This window comes from Bos javanicus, chromosome 2, assembly GCF_032452875.1.
Source record: "Bos javanicus breed banteng chromosome 2, ARS-OSU_banteng_1.0, whole genome shotgun sequence".
Taxonomy (NCBI): domain Eukaryota; kingdom Metazoa; phylum Chordata; class Mammalia; order Artiodactyla; family Bovidae; genus Bos; species Bos javanicus.
Window position 1 is genome coordinate 135799026 of NC_083869.1, and position 25446 is coordinate 135824471.

At 43.3% G+C, this 25446-nt stretch overlaps 1 protein-coding gene across 2 annotated transcripts in view; it reads left to right on the forward strand.

Moving 5' to 3' along the window:
- Positions 1 to 25446, forward strand: part of FBXO42 (F-box protein 42) — a 108327-nt gene that overhangs the window by 44720 nt on the left and 38161 nt on the right. For both annotated transcript variants that reach the window (XM_061395629.1, XM_061395628.1), the window contains exons 2-3: positions 11739 to 12005; positions 14528 to 14644. In XM_061395629.1, coding sequence (XP_061251613.1) covers positions 11756 to 12005; positions 14528 to 14644 — 367 coding nt within the window. In that variant the 5' untranslated portion in view covers positions 11739 to 11755. The remainder of the gene's footprint in view (positions 1 to 11738; positions 12006 to 14527; positions 14645 to 25446) is intronic.

A 25446-nucleotide genomic window follows, 5' to 3' on the forward strand; every position in this document is an offset into this window, starting at 1 on the left:
AGGTCTTGGTGGCCACCTAACTCAACAAATATTTATACAACTCTCAGATAATCAAGATATTGTACAAAATGAATAGAAGGCCAGAAGCATACTTGATTTTTTTTTTTTAATGAAGCCGAGGTTGCTGCTGTTTATTTTTATGATTTTATTTTTGGCTGCGCTGGGGCTTTCTTGCTGCCCACAAGCTTTCTTTAGTTGGGGCAGGCGGGGCTGCCCCTACTTGCCATGCGAGGTCTCCTCGCTGCAGTGGCTTCTCTGGTCGCCGAGCACGGATCCCGGGCATCCTGCCTCAGGAGTTGCGGGGCACAGGCTTACTTGCTCTGAGGCCTGTGGGATCTTGTCGGACCAGGAATCGAACCCACACCTGCTGCATTGGCAGGCAGATTCTTAACCACTTGACCACCTGGGAAGCCCCTAATACGCTTTTAAAGCCCATTTTATGATTTTAAAATCAAATTAAAATTAACGGCTGTGTACACTGCAGGTGGGAGTGTAAATTGGAACACTTACTTTAAAAGACAGTTTGACATTATCTAGTAAATATGTGTAACCCACACCCAGCAATTTCACACCCGAATATGTACTCTAGAGAATTGTTTTTCAACCTGGGCTTGTAGCCCATTAGAATGAAGACAGTTTAGTGGCATTTGACCAACAATTTTCTTAAATGATAAATACAATAGAAAATGTCAGTGTACTTTCAGGGTATTATTTTGTGAAACCTTTTCCTAGTTAGTATTTGTATATATGTGGGTGGACTGTGAGGTAAAATATATGTTCTTATTGTGGTTGCTGTCAAGAAAATTTGAAAGCCACTATTCTAGAGGAGCTATAAATGCTTGTTATTTCATAAGAAGTAACTGATTTCATTCAACAAAGATAAATTATGGCTGATTCATACAACAGGATTTTACACACCATGAATTGCAGCTGTGTCCAACACCTAAGCAATGTATGTTTTTATGTGACATCCTTATGGGGTGAAACTGTAAAGAAAAGTAGGAGATTGAGAAATATAACAGCATAGTGACTACTTCTGGTTGAAAGTGACAATGTCAGTCGCTCGGCCGTGTCTGACTCTTTGCAACCCTGTAGGCTGCCCGCCAGAATCCTCTGTCCATGGGATTCTCCAGGCAGGAGTACTGGAGTGGGCTGCCATTTCCTTCTCCAGGGGATCTTCCTGACCCAGGGATCAGGACCCTGTCTCCCGCATTGCAGGTAGATTCTTTACCATCTGAGCTGCCAGGGAAGTGGCACTTCTGGGTAAGTCGGGCTGAAGGTTGAGAGGAGGCAAAGGTAAAGAGGAGAGTGAAAAAGCTGGCTTCAAACTCAGCATTTGGAAAACTAAGACCACGACGTCCAGTCCCATCACTTCGTGGTAGATAGATGGGGAAACAAGGGAGGCAGCGACAGACTGTTTTCTTGGGCTCCAGAATCACTGCAGATGGTGATGCAGCCATGAAGTTAAAAGACGCTTGCTTCTTGGAAGAGAAGCTACGACAAACCTAGACAGCATATTAAAAAGCAAAAACATTACTTTGCCAACAGAGGTCCGTCTAGTCAAAGCTATGGTTTTTCTAGTAGTCATGTATGGATGTGGGAGTTGGACCATAAAGAAGACTCAGTGCCAAAGAATTGATGCTTTTGAACTGTGGTGTTGGAGAAGACTCTTGAGAGTCCCTTGGACTGCAAGGAGATCCAACCAGTCCATTCTGAAGGAGATCAGCCCTGAATATTCATCGGAAGGACTGATGGCTGAAGCTGAAACTCCAATACTTTGGCCACCTGATGTGAAGAGCTGACTCATTGGAAAAGACCCTAATGCTGGCAGGGATTGGGGGCAGGAGGAGAAGGGGATGACAGAGGATAAGATGGTTGGATGGCATCGCCGACTCAATGGACATGGGTTTGAGTGAGCGCCGGGAGATGGTGAAGGACAGAGAAGCCTGGCGTGCTGCAGTCCATGGGGTCACAAAGAGTCGGACACGAATGAGCAACTGAACAACAATGACAAAAGGTTGAGCAGGGCGTCAGAGGCTTCAAAGGTCCTGCTGACGCTCTGTTTTCTGACTTAGATGTGGGCACACAGTGATTAATTTTTAAAAAAATTGTGCATCTGTGTTCTATGCAGTTTTTTAAATTGTAAATTTATGTAACAAAGTTTACTGTTTTAATACTTTTTAATAATGACACTGAGTACATTAGCACTGTTGTGTTATTCATCCCATCGTGTTCCTGTCTTCCTCTGAAACGCCATACGCGGTGAACAGTAGCTCCCTGTCTCCCCTGCCTCTGTCTTTCCTGGCAGCTGCCGCTCTCTCCAGCTGTATGACCCGAGTGCTCTGGGTGCTGCGTGGAGTCAGAACCGTGTGTTTGGCTTCTTTCACTTAGCATAGTGTCTTCTGGCTTCTCCTTGCAGCATGTGTCAGAATTCCCTTCCTGTTTAAGGTCAGTCATATTCTGTCATTGTGTATCTGCTGCATTTTATTTGTCCATGATCCACTGATAGGCATTTGTGTTGTTTCCACCTTTTTGCTGTTTTGAACAGTGCTGCTCTGAACATGAGTATACAGATATCGTTCAGTTCTTCTGATTTTTAAAAAATTATCCCTTCTGGAAATTTCCTAGTGGTCCAGTGGTTAGGACTCGGCGCTTCCACAGCAGGGGCCAGGGGTTGTATCCTTGGTCAGGGGACTAAGATCTTGTAAGCTGTATGGCACGGCCAAAAATGATAATAATAAAACTTTAAAAATGTGTTCCTTCCAATGAAATAGCTCTGTAGTGGATGAGTGAACTAGAAAGATGTTACCCCTTCTTAAAACTGAAGCCATGAAGTGGTGATTGCTCTAACCATCCTTACTTGGGGGAGACTTTTGTTTTCCTTATTATTTCATAGACTTTCCTCTGGATCCTGAAGAGTTTTCCAACTTAAATCATTTTGGAATGAGGTTTGGACTTGTTCCTTTTTTTTTTTTTTTAATGTAGCATAAAATAGCATCTTATGTTTTAAGCTTTAGCTTCTGTGGAAAGTTTGAAATTGTAAGTTTCCCTGCAACACCCCTAAATAACAGTAATAAGAATCGATACGTTTCATTGCCGTTTAAAGAAGAAAAGTGCCACGGTTGAGTCTTATTAAAACATAGGCCCTAAGAATTTAGTGGGGACACAGGAGCAAAAAGTGCTGTGAATTTACCAGCCAGTGAAGCAAAAGGTCAGCTAAGCTATTTCTAAAAGAAATCAGGTTACATTCATCTTTCATGCATTCTTGCCAGTAGCCATCATTGTCTCTGTTTCTAGCATTAGGAAGTGGTTTCCCAGCATACTGGGAGTTTTAATTTAAATTAGCCTTTTAATAAATTCAGACTATATAACTTGTTTAAATTGTGGAGTGTTTTCACGAATCAAATAAGTAGTAAAATGAAATGTTCATATCATGGCATGGTAGTGAAATCGTAGTCCCAAGAATACCGGTCCAGGTTCATGTTGCCCTGAGGGTCTCTGCATGCGTGTGTTTGTGAGGCCTCTCTTCTCTGACTGCACCGGGGCTGCGTTGCTGCACACAGGCTTTCTCTGGCCGTGGCGCGCGGGCGGCTCTCCTATCTAGAGGACCCTGTGGGTCACGGGCTCTGGGGCGCGTGCGCGTCGGTAGGTGCAGTACGTGGGCTCCTGTGCTGTGTGAGCTTAGTTGCTATGGCAGGTGGAGTCTTCCCAGAGTAGGGATCGAACCTGTGTCCCCTGCATTGGCAGGTGGGTTTTTAACCACTGTACCACCAGGGAAATCCAGGTTTCCTTTCTTGGAAGTAAAACCCGTTATTCAGAGGTTATGATTTTCCAGCTTGAATTTTAAACACCTTTCTATGAAACTGTGACAATTAGATGGTAGGACTTGTGTGTGTGTATGTAGTTTTTTTGTTTTTGCTTTTTGGAGGTTTTTTTTTTTTTTTTTGCCTTATTCAGGAAAATAAAAATTTGTTGACCCTATATGAGTCCAAAAAAACTTGCTGATCTGTGAAATTCAGAGGTCTGAGAACCACTGCAATAGAACCTTTCCCCAAAAGGCTAAGAGAATCTTGGCATGCAGCTGATTTTCCCTACTCCTCCGTTGTTGTCAGAGTGAGGGTATATAACGGCAGAAAAAATCAGAACATTTTAAATATAGTAATCATTTTTTTTAGGAACTGTACATTTTATCTTTTATTTTTTTTTTTAATTTTTTGGCAGCACCCAGCAACTTGTAAGATTTTAGTTCCCCAGCCAGGGATGGAACCCATGTCTTCTGCAGTGAAAGTGCAGTCTTAACCACTGGGCCACCAGGGGAGTCCTTATGCCCCACTTTTACTCTCTAGTGTCTTTTAGCTATCTGAAATCTCTAATTTTATTAGTCTTATTTAAGTTTTTGATAGGAAGTTTCTGTTCTTTGTCACAATATCTAGAAGTGAACATTTAGGTTTTGTTGTTGACTTTGAAATGAATTCCCGAGACTGTGTCTGCTTATTCATTCAGCAGCCTTTTGCTGAGTGTGTATATGGATACAAGAAATGAATTATTTGCTGTTGTGCCCTAGGGAGGAGGAGGCGGGCAGCAGTGCAGTAACCGCCAGTGTGAAGGGGGGGGGCGGGGGAGGGGCGGGGGGGTGGGAGTGGCCGTGCCCTGAGCTTCACTGCAGCCTGGTGTGGTCCACTCTGGGCTAATGCAGTTCACTGCTGTTAAAGGGAGGCTATCTGCCTCTTCTGCATTGTCTTCCATAAAAAATTATTTTCGAGAGAAAAATAATTTCTAAGCCTAGAAAACTGCACCTTTTAATGCACCTACTCTCTAACTCTCCTCTGATTCATACTGGACTTCCAATGAAAGCCTTTTGTCTCACATCAGTGTAATAGTTAAATTATACAGTTAGAATTGTTCTGTCCTTGGTATGTTATTACTTAAAATCTAAAAATTCAAGCTCTCACAAAATACAAATTTGGGTATTAAAGTTCTGTTACACTTTTTCAGTTTATACCACATGAAACATTTTGCTGAACCTAGAATATATGGAATTTTCAGAACCTAGAATATCTTCATTGATTGAAACCGGTACATTTTCCTTAGCCATTTATACGCAGTAAAATCTGCTGGCTGCATATGAATACAGGGTGTGGCCCTGAGAACTGGCGCATTTCTGCTCTCTGATAGTCGTGAACCGCTTTCATTTAACAGCAGCCATTGCAAAGAGTGATGAGAAAGTATCCTGATGGGTACTTGGGGGAAACACTTCATTTTTCTTTTTCATTAAAAGGACTCTTAGATAACACAGAGAGATGAATTAACCATTGAAAAAGAACCTTACTGTAGCTGATATCTGTTATTAAACTTGGAATGCTTTCTAGAAATAGCTCTCTGAATTTACTTGTCAAAATAGCTTACAGTTTGCTAATAGCAACCGTAGTTATGCCAAATTTCTCTATTTCTAGATTTCTTTTTGGTCAAAATATCAACTGTCAGGAGTTAAGGAGTCTGTAGATTATGAACTTCTGTTAATGTACATAAAGATATTAAGTAGTTTGTACTTGTGATAAAATGCCCATCACGTAAAAAATAACTTTTGCCCTTTTGTCCTAAAAGTAATTCTGTAAGTGACAAAGAACATTGGTACAGGAGACAGTAACTTGAAAATTTTTCATCTTTCCACCTTCCCCCATTTCATTCCTTGGGGTGGCTCTTAACTCTAACCCTATTCTTCAAAGCCCAAAGGCTTCCTTCTGTGTAACTTCCTTCTCAAACTAGTTGGAAGGCATCTCTTCCTTCCCTGAACTGCTAGAACTTCTTGTTTGGTATCACAGTCTATCTTGTGTTGGTATTCTTTATTTGTCTTTGGCTCTTACCAAATCTCTTTGAGAGGAATTAGTGGCATATATTCTTTTTGTGACTCCCATGGGATCTAAGTCAAAGCTATGGTTTTTTCAGTAGTCATGTATGGATGAGAGTTGGACTGTAAAGAAAGCTGAGCACTGAAGAATCGATGCTTTTGAACTGTGGAGAAGACTCTTGAGAGTCCCTTGGACTGCAAGGAGATCCAACCAGTCCATCCTAAAGGAGATCAGTCCTGGGTGTTCATTGAAAGGACTGATGTTGAAGCTGAGACTCCAATACTTTGGCCACCTGATGCGAAGAGCTGACTCATTGGAAAAGACCCTGATGCTGGGAAAGATCGGGGGCAGGAGGAGAAGGGGATGACAGAGGATGAGAAGGTTGGATGGCATCACCAACTCAATGGACTTGAGTTTGAGTAAGCTCCGCGAGTTGGTGATGGACAGGGAAGCCTGGTGTGCTGCGGTCCATGGGGTCGCAGAGAATCGGATACAACTGAGCGACTGAACTGAACTGGGATCTAAGTACAGTTATTTTCACGTACAGCAAATGTTCCATTGGTATTTACTGAGTGCGTGAAGTAAGGTAAAATTTATATTTTGCCAGTTTTTCTTTTGTAACTTTTTCATTTGATCTAGTACAATGATGATAATGATGGTGGAAAATAGGAAGACAGTATCATCTTAGACTGGATCATATTGTGGTCTGTAAATTTTCATTCAGCAGTATTTTGTGTTTCCAAGAATAGTATTTAACCCTAGCTAACATTAGTGTGCTGGGTGGGTGCCTTCGCGGGTCTCACGGTAACCCTGTGCAGGGTTGCTTCTTTGTCCTTGCGGCTGGAGAGGCCCTCACGCTGACAGATGACTCTGGGTGTTTCCCGTTCAATCCGGAATGCCTCCGTGCTTCAAGTCTCAGTGCTTTACTTTACCATCATCATTAAGTCTCTTCCTTAATTGCACTTTTTTCACCTTTTGACATGGTAAAGAATAAACTTGATTACATTTTAAATGTTCAGCTTCCTTTTAGATAAGTGAAGTATATTCTGATTTTCTTAAGAAAAGAAAGTGTGTTAACTCCAAGAGGATTGTCACATGTCTAGTTCTGTAGAAACCAAAAGTACAATTGGTCACATATTGTTCTGGGCAGTGGTTGTTACATAATAACAAAGTAATCTCATTCCCATCTTTAATTTCTTTGAATCGATTTTAACTCTTCACAAGTTAATCTGTTTCCTCCAATAAGTTCAGATTAGTTTGTTGCTATCTGCTGTCTTTACAGAATCTTTATGAAGTAGGTGGGTTTGAAACTTTGATTTCTTAAAGATAGATTTTTCCTGTCTTAACTCTGTGTGACTTACCTTGGGTCACACAGCATTATAGCTAGAAACAGTAACCACATCTCTCAGTCTCAAAGACTTCAGTGCAGTTCAGGCGCTCAGTTGTGTCCGACTCTTTGTGACGCCGTGAACCGCAGCATGCCAGGCCTCCCTGTCCATCACCAACTCCCTGAGTTTGCTCAAACTTATGTCCATTGAATCAGTGATGCCATCCAACCATCTCATCCTCTGTTGTCCCCTTCTCCTCCTGCCTTCAATCTTTCCCAGCATCAGGGTCTTTTCCAATGAGTCAGCTCTTCGCATCAGGTGGCCAAAGTATTGGAGCTTCAGCTTCAGCATCAGTCCTTCCAGTGAGTATTCAGGGTTGATTTCCTTTAGGATTGACTGGTTTGATCTCCTTGCAGTCCAGGGGACTCTGAAGAGTCTTCTCGAACACCACTGTTCAAAAGCATCAATTCTTTGGCACTCAGCCTTCTTTATGGTCCAACTCTCACATCCATACATGACCACTGGAAAAACTGTAGCTTTGACTCTATGGACCTTTGTTGACAAAGTGATGTCTTTTCTTTTTAAAGGGCAAAATTCATGGAATCAGAGGGGTATATTCTCTCTGACCAATAAGCTATCTTGACAGCATCTAGTGACACATAATAAGGGTAGGATCTGCTGTTGTTCCTGAATGTGTTGATATTATTGATGTAATTTCTATTATAAAATAATGCAAAGCATGTTGTGAGTAGAAATGTCAATAAGCTTTGCCCTTATTTGAATGTCTAGTGCTTGGAAGACAAGATTCCCAGGCGGTGATCTCTGCTCTCCAGGAGCTCAGATTTTAGTAAGTTAGCTTCAGTTTGTGGTTTCTCCCAAAGACTTGGTCACTTTCCCAATGAGTCAGCTCTTCCCATCAGGTGGCCAAAGTATTAGAGCTAGAGCTTCAGCTTCAGCGCCAGTCCTTCCAATGAGTATTCAGGGTTGATTTCCTTTAGGATTAACTGGTTGGATCTCCTTGCAGTCCAGGGCACTCTCAAGAGTCTTCTCCAACACCACTGTTCAAAAGCATCAATTCTTTGGCACTCAGCCTTCTTTATGGTCCAACTCTCACATCCATACATGACTATTCGAAAAACCGTAGAAGGCCTAACACAAATGTGAAGGGCGAGGAAGATTTCTTTTAAAGACTTTCATGAAAACCATATTCAATGAGTTAATACAGTTCCATGTGAAATGTTTTGTAGGGCTTCTTTTGGCATGGAAAAATGAAGCATTGTTTCAGAATGTCTCTGCTTCCTCTGGGAGTGTGAGTAGCGGTTTCAGCACCTAGTTAGTAGTGGACGTGCAAGACTGCAGACTGGTGTTGGGCGTGTGATCGCAGAGCACTTGCATCAGAGCCCACGCCTGTGTGTTCTCCTCAGCACCTGTGCTGAAGACCAAGTTAGCAAGCATGGCCTCAGGGGTGTCGGGTTTGATCCTTTCATGGACAGTGGAATGGTTGAATGATGAGAAATTTCAATTGAATTGAAAATTCAGTTGAGAAAATTGAATTCATTCAGGTTGAATGCTTAAAACTGGGGGTTAAACAAAAATGTGAGTCCCTTTATGTAGGCTTGCTAATTGTAAACATCTATTTCTGCTTTATTGACTATGCCAAAGCCTTTGTGTGGATCACAATAAACTGTGGAAAATTCTGAAAGAGATGGGAATAGCAGACCACCTGACCTGCCTCCTGAGAAAACTGTACGAAGGTCAGGAAGCAACAGTTAGAACTGGACATGGAACAACAGTCTGGTTCCAAATAGTAAAAGGAGTACATCAAGGCTGTATATTGTCACCCTGCTTATTGAACTTATATGCAGAGTACATCATGAGAAACGCTGGACTGGAAGAAGCACAAGCTGGAATCAAGATTGCTGGGAGAAATATCAATAACCTCAGCTATGCAGATGACACCACCCTTATGGCAGAAAGTGAAGAGGAACTAAAAAGCCTCTTGATGAAAGTGAAAGAGGAGAGTGAAAAAGTTGGCTTAAAGCTCAACATTCAGAAAATGAAGATCGTGGCATCTGGTCCCATCACTTCATGGGAAATAGATGGGGAAACAGTGGAAACAGTGTCAGACTTTATTTTTTTAGGCTCCAAGATCACTGCAGATGGTGACTGCAGCCATGAAATTAAAAGACGCCTACTCCTTGGAAGGAAAGTTATGACCAACCTAGATAGCATATTGAAAAGCAGAGACATTACTTTGCCAACAAAGGTCCATCTAGTCAAGGCTATGGTTTTTCCTGTGGTCATGTATGGATATGAGAGTTGGACTGTGAAGAAAGCTGAGCGCTGAAGAATTGATGCTTTTGAACTGTGGTGTTGGAGAAGACTCTTGAGAGTCCCTTGGACTGCAAGGAGATCCAACCAGTCCATCCTAAAGGAAATCAGTCCTGAATATTCATTCGAAGGACTGATACTGAAGATTAGCTCCAATACTTTGGCCACCTGATGCGAAGAACTGACTCATTTGAAAAGACCCTGATGCTGGGAAAGATTGAATGAGGGAGAAGAAGGGGATGACAGAGGATGAGATGTCTGGATGGCATCACTGACTCAATGCACATGAGTTTCAGTAAACTTCTGGAGTTGGTGATGGACAGGGAAGCCTGGCGTGCTGCGGTCTCTGGGGTCGCAAAGTTGGATGTGACTGAGCGACTGAACTGAACTAAACCCTTCGTTGGTCACATCATTTGCAAATATTTTCTTCTGTTCTCCAGGTTTTCTTTTCATTTTGTTTATGATTTCCTTTGCTGTGCAAAAGTTACTGAATTTAATTAGATCCCACTTGTTTACATTTGTTTTTATTTCCATTACTCTGGGAGATGGCTTGAAAAATACATTGCTGTGATTCATGTCAAAAGTGTTCTGACTGTGTTTTCCTTCTGGTCCTGCATTTATCTTTGATCCATTTTGAGTCTACTTTTCTGTATGGTGTTAAGGAGTTTTCTAATTTCGTGTTTTTACATATGGCTGTCCAGTCTTCCCAGCACCACTCTGTCACAGACAGTTGACCAGAGGCGCCTGAGCCTCCTGCCCTGCTCCATCGGTCTGCATTTCTGGTCTGGGGCCAGTGCCATACCGCTCTGATTGCTGCAGCTTTGTAGCATGGAGAGTGGTCAGGGAGCCTGATTGGTCCAGCTCCGTTTTTCTTTCTCAAGATTGCTTTGGCTGTTCTTTTATGTCTTTTAGGATCTTTTATGTCTCTATACAGAATTAAAGAATTTTTTTCTAGTTTTGTGAAAAATGTCATGGGTGACGTGATAGGGATTGCATCGAATGTGTAGATTGCCTTGGGTAGTATAGTCATTTTGGTACGTAACTGTACTCTTTAGCCTAAGAGTTAGGGCTGGAAGTGGAAAGGCCTTCCTCTAGCAAGTTACGCACATGGAACAGAGTTCGCTCACAGTAGAGCAGAGGTGGCCGTCCAGTATCTTTTATTTAACACAGTTTATAGTAAACCCGTCACAGTTCCTGCCTGCTTCCGAGGAATGGCGGGGATTGCTGCTGCCCTTGCTCTGCCACCGCTGCCCTCTCCCGACCATGAGCGTCGAGGCCGCGCCCCTGCTGCTCAGTGGCCCCCGGCTGTGCGTTACCATCGGTGCATCAGCAGCCACTTGGTCAGGACGCAGTGCGGTATCATGGGTAATGTGGCAGATGCATTATGTTAGGAGCAATTTCATGAGTTTTGACTCATGTTTTTCTTACTGTGATCATTCTTTCCAGTTTTTAAGATGTACATAAACTGTTTTTGCCTAGTGTTCAATCTGCTGTAAGCATGGACGTGTAGTGTGTACTATTCTGTCTTGCTCAGCGTTAAGATTTACCCCTGTGAGTATCTGTGGTTCCTTCCTGTATAGTGTTCTGTTGTTGGAATGTAGCACAGTCTATCTTTTCTCTTGTTGATGGGTATTTATATTGTTCTCCGTTTTTAGCTCCTCGGATCTGTTTCGATGTTTCCTATTTTAAATATTGCCTTGTATCTGCTGTTACAGCTTGTTAAGCTTGCATTAGAACACTTAACATCCCCTTACGTGAACTGCCTTGTGTCATTTCTTATTCCCGTACCCTCAGAGTGTCCTTTTCACTCTTTTAGAATGCACCGTTTTCCTCTGAGTTTGAGGTCCTGAATCGTATTACTGGCCAAGGGAAGCTAGTTGCTGTTCCCTTTGCTATTGCCGATCATATACCTTGAGTTAGAGGAGTTGTTGAGAACAAGTCTTTTGGTTTTGTGGTTTTACCAGAACTTGGCTGACACTCTAGGTTTTCAGTGAAGAGGGAAAAAAACGCTATCAGAAACCTCTAGAGATTATTAGATATTTGGGATGGGCTTGGTATTTGAGCTGTGCCTGACAAATTAAGGTAGCTCGCAGCTAGTGTGGGGAAGTGCTAAAGAACAGGTTTCATTCTGAGCATCTGAACGAAATCGTGACCAGCTGGGCTGCAAGCGCCTGAGCTAGTTCAGAACTTGAGAAAGTGTGCCCTGGTGTGTGCTTCTCTCCTGCTGCAGGTGTCAAGTGGGATGTCATGGCCAGCTCCTCAGACAGCGAAGATGACAGTTTCATGGCTGTGGACCAAGAGGAGACCGTGCTGGAAGGGACAATGGAGCAAGACGAGGAGCCCCGCGCGGCGCTGGAGGTTGTGGAGATGCAACATAACAGGTCCATGTCTGAGCTGCCAGAAGAGGTTTTGGAGTATATCCTGTCCTTCCTCTCCCCGTACCAGGAGCACAAAACTGCAGCCCTCGTCTGCAAGCAGTGGTATCGACTGATTAAAGGTACTGTGGAAAGTGCAAAGGTTTATTCACGTATTTAAGATTTCTTTGAATGATTTCTAATCTCTCAGTTTCCTTCTCTCTTTTCTCCTTTCCGTTTATTGTGGTTCTGAAACTTAGCACTAGACGGTTCGCTCTGTACATTTTTCTTTCTCTCTATCCTGCCTAGCGTTATGAACAACTTGAATACTGTAGGTTTGAATCCAATTTGCAGTTTTAAAATGAGGATTCTTTTCCTTCATATTCTTGGAGTTGATCCAGTAAATTGTATTATTCTGGAATAGGTAGAGTAGGGATGAATATGGATTGATGGTAAGAGCTGACCTTCATATAACTCTCACCATTGTCAGGACTATTGTAACTGCGTTACAGTCATCCTGGCAAACTGTGAATAGCTTCAAGTAGCTGTCTGTGGCAGATGTGGAGTTATGAAAGCATTTGATGCTTGACTTTATCTCTAAACAGCCCAGGTCCTATATATGTATTTTACTTTTTAAAATGAATTTCTCCTTTTTTCCCCTCCATTTTCTAATCAAGATTTCAGCTCTAAATGTTGAGGTTACTAATTATACTATATTTTTCCAAATATTTTTTTGTGTGGACCATTTTTAAAGTCTTTATTGAATCTGTTACAATATTGCTTCTGTTTTTGTTTTTTGGCCGTGAGGCATGTGGGGTCTTCACTCCCTGACCAGGGATCAGACCTGCACCCCTGCACTGGAGAGTGGTCTTAACCACTGGACCGTCAAGGCAGTCCCCTGTATTTTGAATTAATAACAGTTATTTTGTTTTAGGTGGAAAGGGCCTTTTTTTTTTTTTTTGAATGAAGATGACCAAGCCAGTTGAATGATCTTTGATCAAAGCAAGGGTTGTATTGACTTTTTCTTTGCTGGTGTGAGCAAGGCAGCCAGAGATAGGAGAGAGGGAAAAGGTTTAGATCAGAATCAGTCTTAAAATCTTTCCTAGAACCAGAGAGGTTCTCTGAGGAGTAGGGTCTGTATCAGTTGTCCAGACTGCAGCCTCGATGGCTAATGAGGACCAGCTGTGTTGAAACTGCCCGCGGGCCCTGCGTGCATTTGCTCACAACTGGTAACATTGGTATGCACACTTGCTTCTGTTTGCAGAATTAATGGACTCTGCAGGAGAGATTGGCTCCCTGCACTATGGAGGTGGATGGTTTTACCTCTAAAATAGAGGAGGAAGAATCATACCTGAGGGGTGGTGATCTAATCAAAGATATTTATTTATTCTTGGCATTCTTATCATTTCGATCTTTTTTTCTTTTTTTAAGAGAAAAGGACCTTACCCTCTTACCCTAGTGTTCACAGCCCTAGATCTGGGGGCAGTCACTGCCAGGACAGTGTTTTCTCCCCTCAATCATTACGTATCTGTCTTTTATGCATCACTGCCTTATCTCAATCCAGGGTTTGAAAATGTGTATTACTTCACCAGTGTATAGTTGGCAGTATGGTCACACATTAAAAATGGCCATGTTTTTTTAATATTCCAGTTCTTATCTGTGAGTTCAACCAAGGGAGAATGATCATCACTGGAAAACATGTTCTGTGATCCTACTTAAGGATCCACAAGGTGGCATAAATTCAAGAGTGATATTCTTTCAAAATGTAAATAATTGATTGTACACTTCATTCAAAATGCTTCTCTTTGAAATAAGATAGTAATTTCATGTATTGGAAAAACAGATTGTTCCAGAAGTATGAAGCTCTCACTTTAAAAAAAACAGACTTTATTTTTTTTTAAGTGGTTTTAGGTTCACAGCAAAATTGCGCAGGTCATAGATTTCCCATATACCCTCTGCCCCCAGACATGCACAGCCTCTCCCACTTTCAGCATCCTCACCAGGGTGGTACATTTTACAGTTGATGATCCTGCATTGACGACATTGATATACCATTGTCACTCAAAGTCTGCGGTTTACTTTAGGGGTACATTCTGTGAGTTTGGACATGTGTATAATGACATGTATCCAGCGTTATAGCAGAAACTCTTGATTTTTTTTTTTTAAACAGCTTTCCTTAGTTATAAATTCATCATTTCACAATCCACTGTCAGCTAATTATTATCTCCTTGTTTAATACGGAGAATCCTTGGTCTAACCATAGGTATTTACTGAACAGCTGTTACATTCCAGAGATTTTTTTTTTACCATATTTTTTCTCACAAAACTAAATTATCTCCCAAGTCTCTGTTTTGGAATAAAAAGCACCAATTATTTTGATATGTTTCCTTATGATATGGCTAAGTGGAGCAGAGTTAAAGTGTGAGCTGATTTTGTCACCTTGAGGGAGTCATTTAACCTTGGTAAAATCTAAAGATTAGATCTTCCAGTTTTGAACTTACATGATTTTGTTTTCTGTCTTTGAATGAAAAAAAAATCAAAGAAATTTGGAGTTCCTCAAAGAAACTTACATCTTACAAAAGTGATAAGACAGTAGATTAAATTTTAATAATTTGATTTACAAGTGAAGAGTCCAGGCTGAGGCACTGGTTATTTTTGTCTTTAGGTGTCGCCCACCAGTGTTACCATGGTTTCATAAAGGCTGTTCAGGAAGGAAACATCCAGTGGGAGAGTCGGACTTACCCTTATCCCGGGACCCCCATCACCCAGCGGTTCTCACACAGTAAGTATTATCGTGAAAGCAGGTCCCATCTTGCCAGCGGTCATGTTTGCAAAAAGTATTTTTGAGGCTTGTATTTTGTTTGACGTTTCTAATGAAGATAATATAAATGAGGATTCATATTAATCTTACAGCCAGAATTAGGGAAGAACGTGAGCCTAGACGTGCTGCAGGCACAGTGGTATAATCTTAGGCTCTGCTTTTCCGTGGGATTTTTCAGTATCTGTGCTCCAAAGAGGTCAAGGTGTCATGCTTATGCCTTTAAACACTTGACATCGGGTGAGAGAGGACGAAGGGAAGGTGTTCATGAGCGTGTTTCTGTGATCCTGCTTAGGGAGCAGCCAGAGTTTAGCAGGAATTCATTATTTTAACATGGTGTGTGTTTGGCAAACACGGAATTTGACTGGGGTCACACACAAATTTTGAACATGAAGGATATTGATTATAAAATACAAATTTAAGTAATAAAATTATAAGTAAAATGTTCTGACAAATAGACATAATTTAGAGTTTTTGACTTATTCTAGAATTAACTGTCCATTTTAGCTGATTTTTATAGATGCTGCTTTATGTATTTTTTCCTTTGACTCATGCCCCACACCTTGTGGGATCTTAGTTCCCTGACCAGCGATGAAACCCAGGCCCCAGCAATGAGAGCACTGAATCCTCACCACTGGACCGCCAGGGACTTCCCAGTATCATTTCATTCCAGAGGTGACTTCTTTACCCTGAGCCACCAGGGGAAGCCCATTGGTGATTCGTATCCATCCATGAAAGTGAGACTGAGCTGTGTTGCACTGCAGGCCAGTAAAGGTGTATATATATCAGTGGTTTTACAAAAGTTAGTTGAGAAGAGAGGGAAGCCTTGTAGAAAGTTCTCGGAATTACTACTTTAGTTATATTGCTTGCCTGTTCAGAAACCTTGAGTGTCTGTCCAGTGATAAAGCTAAACTTAGTCATAGTTAGAACCCTCTTTAAGCTGACTTATTTCTACATTTACTACTTCATCTCCTGACTTTTCCCAAGAGCTCGCCTCATTTTAAGTTGTCACTTTGCTGTGCTCATTTCTTCCTCCCTGGAGTATTCTCGTCCACTTAGCTGAAGCCTGCTTGTTCTTGAAAGCTCAATTCAAGTTCTTGCTCTTTGGGGAAAGCTTTTCTCAACTCTCTGGGCCACAGAAAATTTTTCCTGATCTGCACTTGCGTCTGGAACACTGATCTGGCGCCTAACTCACATTGTCTTTCTCTGTCGGCTTTCATATTTGTGTCTCTTTTTTTAAGCCGTATGTTGAAATTTGAGGAGAAGGAGAATTATTGGCTATCTGTGTTACATAGAAATTACTCGCAAAGTTACCAACTTAAAACAAGATTTGTCATCTCACAGAGTTCCTCAGGGTCAAGAATCCGGGAGTGGCTTAGCTGGCAGGTTCTGAGTCAGGGTCTCTCATGAGGTTACAGCCAGTGTGTCAGCCGGGGCTCCCGTCCCCTGAGCGCTCGACCGGCGCCTGGGGAGTCTGTCTCCAGGCTCACTTAGTGACTGTTGAGAGAAGACTCAGCTCCTTACTGCGTGGACTTCTCCACAGAGCTGCTCACGACTTGGCAGCGGGCTTCCCACGAAACGAGTGATCAGAGAGAGAAGTGGAGACGCTAAGCTGGCAGCCATGCTGTTTTCTCCAGCCTGATCTCTGAAGTGAATACCGTCCTTTCTGCTCTATCCTGTAGGTCACACAGGGGTTGACCGAGGGTGTAATACCAGGCAGTGAGGATCCTTGGCATTCTCTTGGAGGTTGACTACCCCAGACCATACGCCGTACTCTCATATCCAAAGCTGTTCAGTGAAAAACGAGGGCTCATCGTTGTCTTTGAACTGAATCTAAATAGATCAAAAGAGTGAGTCAAACTATTGGCTGTTTTCACTTCTCTCAGGGAGCTGTTTTCACTCACGCCGCTGTAAACCCCCTGAAGCAGTAGATCTCAGAAGTGTGATTCTTGGACTTTGGGGGAGGGAGGCGTCTGTGAGACTCTGTGGGGGATCTGTGAGGTCAGAACTGGCTTTTGTTAGTTTTCGCCTGTGACTGTGTGGTCGTGGCGTCGTTCCCGTGTCCTGAGCCGTGAGGCTGTAGCAGTTCCCCCAGCACTGCTTTGGCACCATGTGTGCGGCTGTCAGCACAGTGGAAAGACAATGACTGCTGCTTCAACTGCTGCTACTTGTTATGATTATAAAAATAGTTTTGAAAGAGTCTCAAATGTTTTCAGGAGTTCATAGACGTATACTTTGCAGTAAAATTTAGACGAATCCTTGCTGAAAATATTTAATGAAATTACGGGAGGATCCATATTAGGTCCAGTATTTATTGTTGAAACTTCAGTTACCTATAGATGCTTGGAATGAGGAGCAGAGACAGGATTTATTTGTTCTTGGCTGTGGTGGGCCTTTGTTGCTGCACGAAGGCTCACTCTGGTGGTTGGTGCACAGGCTTCTCACTGGCGGAGGCTTCTCCATTGCACAGAGCGGCTCTGAGCGCCGTGACTCAGCAGGCGGGGAGCGGCTCTGAGCGCCGTGGCTCAGCAGGCAGGGAGCGGCTCGAGCGGTCCAGAATCCAGGCTGAGTGGTTGTGGTGCACGGGCTTAGTAGCTCCAAGGCGCGTGGGATCTTCCCGAACCAGGGGTCGAACTGGTGTCCCTTGCCCTGCCAGGTGGCTCCTTAAATATTGGACAACCACGGAAGCCTGAGGACGGTGTTTTGAAACAAATAGTGTTGGAGCCCTTTGTTGTTGTTTAATTGCTCAGTTGTATCCAGCTCTTTGCCACCCCATGGAATGCAGCACACCAGGCCGCCCTGTCCTTCACTATCTCCCAGAACTTGCTCAAACTCATGTCCATCAAGTCAGTAATGCCATCCAGCCGTCTCGTCCTCTGTCGCGCCCTTCTCCTCCCGCCTTCACTCTTTCCCAGCATCAGGGTCTTTTCCAATGAGTCAGTTCTTCGCATCAGGTGGCCAGAGTATTCAGCTTCAGCATCAGTCCTTCCAATGAATATGCAGGACTATTTTCCTTAGGATGGACTGGTTGAATCTCCTTGCAGTCCAGGGACTCTCAAGAGTCTTCTCCAACACCACAGTTCAAAAGCATCATTCTTCGGTGCTCAGCTTTCTTTATAGTCCAACTCTCACATCCATACATGACTACTGGAAAAACCGTAGCTTTGACTAGACAGACCTTTGTTGGGAAAGTGATGTCTCTGCTTTTTAGTACACTGTCTAGGTTTGTCATAGCTTTTCTTTCAAGGAACGAGCATCTTTTAATTTCATGGCTGCAGTCACCGTCTGCAGTGATTCTGGAGCCCAGAAAAATAAAGTCTGTCACTGCCTCTACTTTTTCCCCTTCTGTTTGCCATAAAGTGATGGAACCAGATGCCATGATCTTAGTTTTCTGAATGTTGAGTTTCAAGCCAGCTTTTTTACTCTCCACTTTCACCATCATCAAGAAACTAGTTTCTCTTTACTTTCTGCCATTGAGTGGTATCATCTATATATCTGAGGTTGTTGATATTTCTCCTGGCACTCTTGATTCCAGCTTGTGATTCATCCAGCCCAGCATTTCACATGATGTACTCTGCATGTAAGTTAAATAAGCAGGTTGACAATATACAGCCTTGTTGAACTCCTTTCCCAACTGTGAACCAGTCATTTGTTCCATGTCTGATTTCTAACTGTTGCTTCTTGACTTGCATAGAGGTTTCTCAAGAGACATGTAGTCTGTCTCTTAATGTTTATTACCATCTGCCTTTTACCATAATTATCTGTGTAGGAAAGGCTACATGCTAAAGAAAAACTTTTGACTTGGGGAAGCAAGTTCCTTGGCTCCTCTGATCGACACTTTCCTCATCTGTAAGATGTGTATACGCCCACGTGTTTAGGAGTTTTCCAAAGTTTGTTGTGATCCACAGAGTCAAAGGCTTGTGTAGTCAGTGAAGCAGAAGTAGTTGTTTTTCTGGAATACCCTTGCTTTCTCCATGGTCCAGTGAATGTAGGCAATTTGATCTCTGGATCATCTGCTTTTTCTAAACCCAGCTTGTACACCTGAAAGTTCTTAGTTCTTGAAGGATTTTGAGCAGAACCTAGAATTCAGTTCAGTTCAGTTGCTCAGTTGTGTCCTACTTTTTGCAAATCCATGGAGTGCAGCACGCCAGGCTTCCCTGTCCATCACCAAATTGCGTAGTTCCCCCCAAATTTTCTTCTCTCCATAATTTAGTGAACGGCATTGTCATTCTCTCCATTATACAAACTTGAAATCTTGTTTTCACGCTCAGTTCCTCTCCCTCCCTCAACAGCAAAAGTCAAACCCTGCTGACTCTGTTCTGTCTCAGATCTTTCCTTTTACCCCCATTCCTCACACTTCGGACTTAATCATCCCATCTTTCCTAAGTCTTTTCTTCCTCCTTTCTTCCCCCACATCCCTCCCTCCCACATTGCAGCATCTTACTTCCCCAGCCAGAGATCACGCCTGTATCTCCTGCAGAAGTGTGGAGTCTTAATCACAGGACCGAGAGGGCTGCTGCTGCTGCTAAGTCGCTTCAGTCGTGTCCGACTCTGTGGGACCCCATAGACGGCAGCCCACCAGGCTCCCCCGTCCCTGGGATTCTCCAGGCAAGAACACTGGAGTGGGTTGCCATTTCCTTCTCCAGTTCATGAAAGTGAAAAGTGGAAGTGAAGTTTCTCAGTTGTGTCCGACCCTCAGCGACCCCATGGACTGCAGCCCACCAGGCTCCTCCATCCATGGAATTTTCCAGGCAAGAGTACTGGAGTGGGGTGCCATTGCCTTCTCCGAGAATCAAGAGGGAAGTCCCCCTAAATCTTTTCTAAACAGTCTTCTTACCTTTTCTCTTCATCTGAACCTGGTCTAGACACTGTTGGCAGCCATCTCTAAAACTGGGGACCGTGCCACCTCCTAGCACATTTGGAAATATGCAGGGTCATTGCTTATTGTCTTGACTGGAAAGTGCCGCAGGCAGTTAGCAGGCAAGGACCAGGGCTGCTGGGTGTCCTGTAGTGGACGGGATGACCCTGCACTCAAAGAACCAACCTGTTCAAAGTGACAGGCGCCCCGTGCTGGGAAGCACTGCAAATCTAAGACGTAAAACCAGCCGTATAACTCCTCTGCCAAAAAGCCTCAGCCTTTCTGCGTTGCATGTGGAAGTGTCCCCTCCTGTGGCCTTCAAGGCCCCAGCTTACCTTTTCAGCCTGACTCACTGCTGCATCCTTACACAGCCAGGCTCTACCCACACAAGATTCTGTGTTTGTCTGATATCCCTACTTCGTGGCTTTGCTTAGATGCCCTGATTTCATTTCCCTTCCCTCCCATTCCTTTTTAGCCCCTAGATATGTTCCCCCTTTCTTAATTGACAGAAAATGCCCTGACCTCTCAAACCCATCTAGGAGACAAAGCCAAAAGCCACCTTCTTTCACACTATTCTCAAATTCCCCAGTGTGGAGGTTAAGCTCTTCTCTTTCTCTGCTTATACTGCCTTAATACACTCTTCATACCTTCCTCTTAATGTTTATTACCATCTGCCTTTTACAATAATTATCTGTGTAAGAGAGACCACATGCCAAAGAAGAAATTTAGACTTGGGAAGCAAGTTCCTTGGCTTCTCTAATCCACACTTCCACAAAATGTGTATAACAAATTCTGTTTGTGCCACAGGTTACTAGGAAATTTAATTGAGGAAACACTTGTAGAAATATGTTTTAATCTGCCAAATGATAAGATAATGATGGTGTCTCCTCCACAAGGTTCCTGTCTACTTGAGAACACTCTGGTCCCGTGTCTCAGACACCTGTGCACCTTTCACAACACCCGGTTCCTAGTTCAGTTCAGTCACTCGGTCGTGTCTGACTCTTTGCGACCCCATGAATCGCAGCACGCCAGGCCTCCCTGTCCGTCACCAACTCCAGGAGTTCACTCATACTCACGTCCATCGAGTCAGTGATGCCATCCAGTCATCTCATCCTCTGTCGTCCCCTTCTCCTCTTGCCCCCAATCCCTCCCAGCATCAGAGTCTTTTCCAATGAGTCAACTCTTCGCATGAGGTGGCCAAAGTACTGGAGTTTCAGCTTTAGCATCATTCCTTCCAAAGAAATCCCAGGGCTGATCTCCTTCAGAATGGACTGGTTGGATCTCCTTGCAGTCCAAGGGACTCTCGAGAGTCTTCTCCAACACCACAGTTCAAAAGCATCAATTCTTCGGTGCTCAGCCTTCTTCACAGTCCAACTCTCACATCCATACATGACCACAGGAAAAACCATAGCCTTGACTAGACGGACCTTTGTTGGCAAAATGATGTCTCTGCTTTTGAATATGCTGTCTAGGTTGGTCATAACTTTCCTTCCAAGGAGTAGGCGTCTTTTAATTTCATGGCTGCAGTCACCATCTGCAGTGACTTTGGAGTCCAAAAAAATAAAGTCTGACACTGTTTCCACTGTTTCCCCATCTATTTCCCATGAAGTGATGGGACCGGATGCCATGGTCTTCGTTTTCTGAATGTTGAGCTTTAAGCCAACTTTTTCACTCTCCACTTTCACCTTCATCAAGAGGCTTTTTAGTTCCTCTTCACTTTCTGCCATAAGGGTGGTGTCATCTGCATATCTGAGGTTATTGATATTTCTCCCGGCAATCTTGATTCCAGCTTGTGCTTCTTCCAGCCCAGCATTTTTCATGATGTACTCTGCATATAAGTTAAATAAGCAGGGTGACAATATACAGCCTTCATGCACTCCTTTTCCTATTTGGAACCAGTCTGTTGTTCCATGTCCAGTTCTAACTGTTGCTTCCTGACCTGCATACAGGTTTCTCAAGAGGCAGGTCAGGTGGTCTGGTATTCCCATGTCTTTCAGAATTTTCCACAGTTTATTGTGATCCACACAGTCAAAGGCTTTGGCATAGTCAATAAAGCAGAAATAGATGTTTTTCTGGAACTCTCTTGCTTTTTCCATGATCCAGCGGATGTTGGCAATTTGATCTCTGGTTCCTCTGCCTTTTCTAAAACCAGCTTGAACATCAGGAAGTTCACGGTTCACGTATTGCTGAAGCCTGGTTCATAGTTGACATCTATTAATTCTATGGAATTGTGTAACAAAGATATGAGCAATAGAGCTTCTTTCTTATGTAAAAATCAAGACAGAAAATGCAGGGGACGTAAATGAAGCCAGTTCCCCTAGTTATTTGATGAGTGTTTGTATGGCCAGACATGCAGCTCTTGACTAAGGTAGAATGTCCCTTTCAGATTGACATAGGGGTCTGTTGAGTACCCAGCATTATGTTTTGAAAACCCTTTTGGTGTTCAGGCTGCATGTATGGTCAGGTCATTCCATACACATGCTAATCTTGCTCCTGCAATAGCCAGCAGGCCCAGACTGGATCACCAACCCGTCTTATTCCATAGTTATGTAATTACAGGCCTTATCAAGTATGTCCTGGCTTGTAGATGCTAGACACGTGACAACCTAAGCATGGGATAAATGCCTCAGGACCTTTCCCTGGAGACAAGAGAGGAAACAAGAGAATTTAACCTCTGAAAGTGCAAAAATTGGAGTTCAGTGAACATTTAGTGACTACCAGGAGCCATGGAAAATATGAAACAACTGGAAGACCTTGAACTTCAGAGAATTATAGTATAGTAGAAAAGGATTCAGAGCACTGAAAACTCTTTGCTTACTGTGTGTGTAATTGTGAATATTTGATTTGTCTTCAAATAGGAATTACTAGACTTGAACTTGAGACGTGTGACTTTTAGCAGTTGTTCATGGAGCGGTCAAGCACGTTTCAGAAAATTTGAAGAGATTTAGCAGTTGGAATAATCACATTCTCAATGTTATTAATATTTTCTTAGCAGAGTAATTATATCGTACAATGAACAGTAACTTCTGTATAGCACATTCCAGTGGTCTGTGTTTTGAAAGGAAAATGTTCTGTTTGGGTGGAGAACTTTGGTAAAAGGAAATATCTACTTGAGCACTGGTATTTGCTTAAATTCTTAGTTTTTTCTAAAAGGCCCATTGAATTTGTTGGGTCCCCAACCCCCACTCAGGCCACCATGTCGGCGTCTTAAATAAAAATAGACAAACATAGTCCAGTAGGATGCTTAAAATATTTGAGGGCACTATTGATGGCTGTTCTCGCATTCTCATTATGTCTGAGTTCTAAACATAGCTACCTAAATTGACTCTCTTCCTCTCCAGGCTTGGTTGATAATGCCTGCTGGATGTTGAAAATACAGTGTGTGAAACTTGTCATTTCAGTCCCATTAGCTTTGCATAGAGTTTGGGCTGTGCCTTCCTCTTCCAGAGGCCTTTGTTTGCTCAAAGAGAGCAGGAAAATGCCATTTGCCTTATTTTAGTATAGGATTAAAATACACGTGGTGAAGATCTCACGGGGCCAGCTGCTGGCTAGGTTTCCAATCCAAATGCAGCAGAATGTTTGCTACCTCTTTGAAAAATAAAGGCACTGTGTTCTTTTACTACATGAAGGAAGCAGCTGCCAAGAGTTGGTCTTTGACTAATAGTGGGACATAAATGAGCTCCTGACTGTTTTAGTTTTGAAATCATGGATTTGTCTTATCAAACATTGTTATGATGGACCTCAGTTAGAGTTTCAGAAGACAAGGGACATGGCTAATTTCTGTTCTGGGGTTCCGAATTATCCAGAGGAGTAGAATGTTCTCTTATGCTGGGCACCAGTCAGGTCCGTTTAAAATTGCCCTGGTTTGGAGTAGCTAGTTCAAAAAAGTATAAAAAGACCAAGATACTCGAAGCTTAATGGCTTTAGTGGAGACTGAAGTGTGGCTTCAGTAATTATCCTTTTTGTTTGTTGAATGTCATCTAACTTGATCCATTGTTATTTGCAGTGCTTAACAACTCTGAAACATGAACAATGGAATTACACAGAATTTTCCTTTTTGGGGGCCACACTGCACAGTTTGTGGGCAGTGAAAGCATGAAGTTGTAACCACTGAACTGCCAGGGAATTCCGAGGATTACACTCCTTAATAGCCTTTCTTATTGGGATGTTAATGTAAACACTGATTTAGTTATGGATTGCAAGTTATTTTCAAGGCAAAGAAAGTCAATGGGGAAATTCCTGGTGGCCCCGTGGTTAGCACTGTATGCTTTTACCGCAGGGGCCTGGGTTTAATCCCTAGTCAAGGAACTGAGATCCCTCAAGCTGCATGGCACTATCAGAAAATAAAAAAGAAAGAAAGAAAGTAGTGGAAAGTGTGAAATCATGTTACCCTTCGTATTCCATCGTAGCATGTTTGAGTTCTGAGAGTAATTAAGTGTTGTGCAGATGTGAGCCTGTTGACGATTAAACGGCATTTTATTTCCTAATATCTCCAGTTTCTTTAATTTCTTTGTTAATCTGAAAAGTCTGTAGCCCTGTTACTGTGCTGTGTTAGAGGTCAGATGTTTCGGATTCACTCCTCCCACTGGCTGAGACTGTGGGGTGTAGGTGACTGAACACATTGCCTTTATTACCTCTTAACTCATCCAGTTTTCAGATGTGGCTTTCCTAGTGTGGAGAGTCCTTAAAGGCCTATCAAGTGGGCTGAGTTTAGAAAAAATAAAAAAGGAGGGTTATTCCCAGAGCGTTTGTGTATCACAAGAGGTAATTATAGCAGCAGCATTTCCCTTTTTCTGAGCTTGAGTAATGGTGCCAGAGTTCAGAAGGGATCTTAAAAACAGTGGACTAAATTGAGGTGGACCTACCGATGGGTGGATGATCAGCAAAGCCGTGCCGCCCTAGTGGGCTGAACCTCTGAATCTCTTTTCCCTTTCCACTTCCTTTACGTGATGCGTGACTGTTTTGCCTAGTTTCCCTTTGGGAGGTCTGGCTTTCCCACTGATGTGCATGGAGTGGATGAATAGTTTTGCTCCGCTCTTTTCCCTAAAACCCAAGATGGTGAATGCAGAGCTGTGAGGAGCACAGCCATCTCTCCCACAGGATAGAGGCCGCATGCGCTCTCTGGGGAGAAGCAGGTGGTGGAGCTGAGCTGCCACGTGTCTTGTCCAGGCCCTAGCTCTGGTCTTCCAGGTGTTGGGGGAACGGCCCCTCTCACAGCCACTGACTCTTGCCTTCAGAATAGTGTCCGCTGGTGAGGTGCATATAATCACCTGGTTAAAAAGGCGTTTCTTAGAGACCTCGGTGCTTTTTGTTTACTTACTTAAAGTGTGTGTTTACTTCTGGTTGTGCTGGGCCTTTGTTGCTGTGCGTGGGCTTCTCTTGTGGAGCAGGGCTCCTTAGCAGCTGGGCTCTCAGGCCCCGGATCCTGCAGGCTCCAGTAGTCATGGTGCTGGGGCTGTAGTTGCCCCAAGCGTGTGGAATCTTCCCAGACCAGGGGTTGAACCCCTGTCCCCTGCATTGGCAGGTGGATTCCTATCCGCTGTACCACCAGGCAAGGCCGACCTTGGTGCTTTTTATGTGTTACTTACTGCGTTGGTTTTCTATTCAGCACCAATCAGTCGCTTTGGTGGCTTTTGGATACACCTAGAAGCTTAATGGGAAAAGGCAATGGCACCCCACTCCAGTACTCTTGCCTGGAGAATCCCATGGACGGAGGAGCCTGGTGGGCTGCAGTCCAGGGGGTCGCGAAGAGTCAGACACGACTGAGCTACTTTACTTTCACTTTTCACTTTCATGCATTGGAGAAGGAAATGGCAACCCACTCCAGTGTTCTTGCCTGGAGAATCCCAGGGACGGGGCAGCCTGGTGGGCTGCCGTCTATGGGGTCGCACAGAGTCGGACACCACTG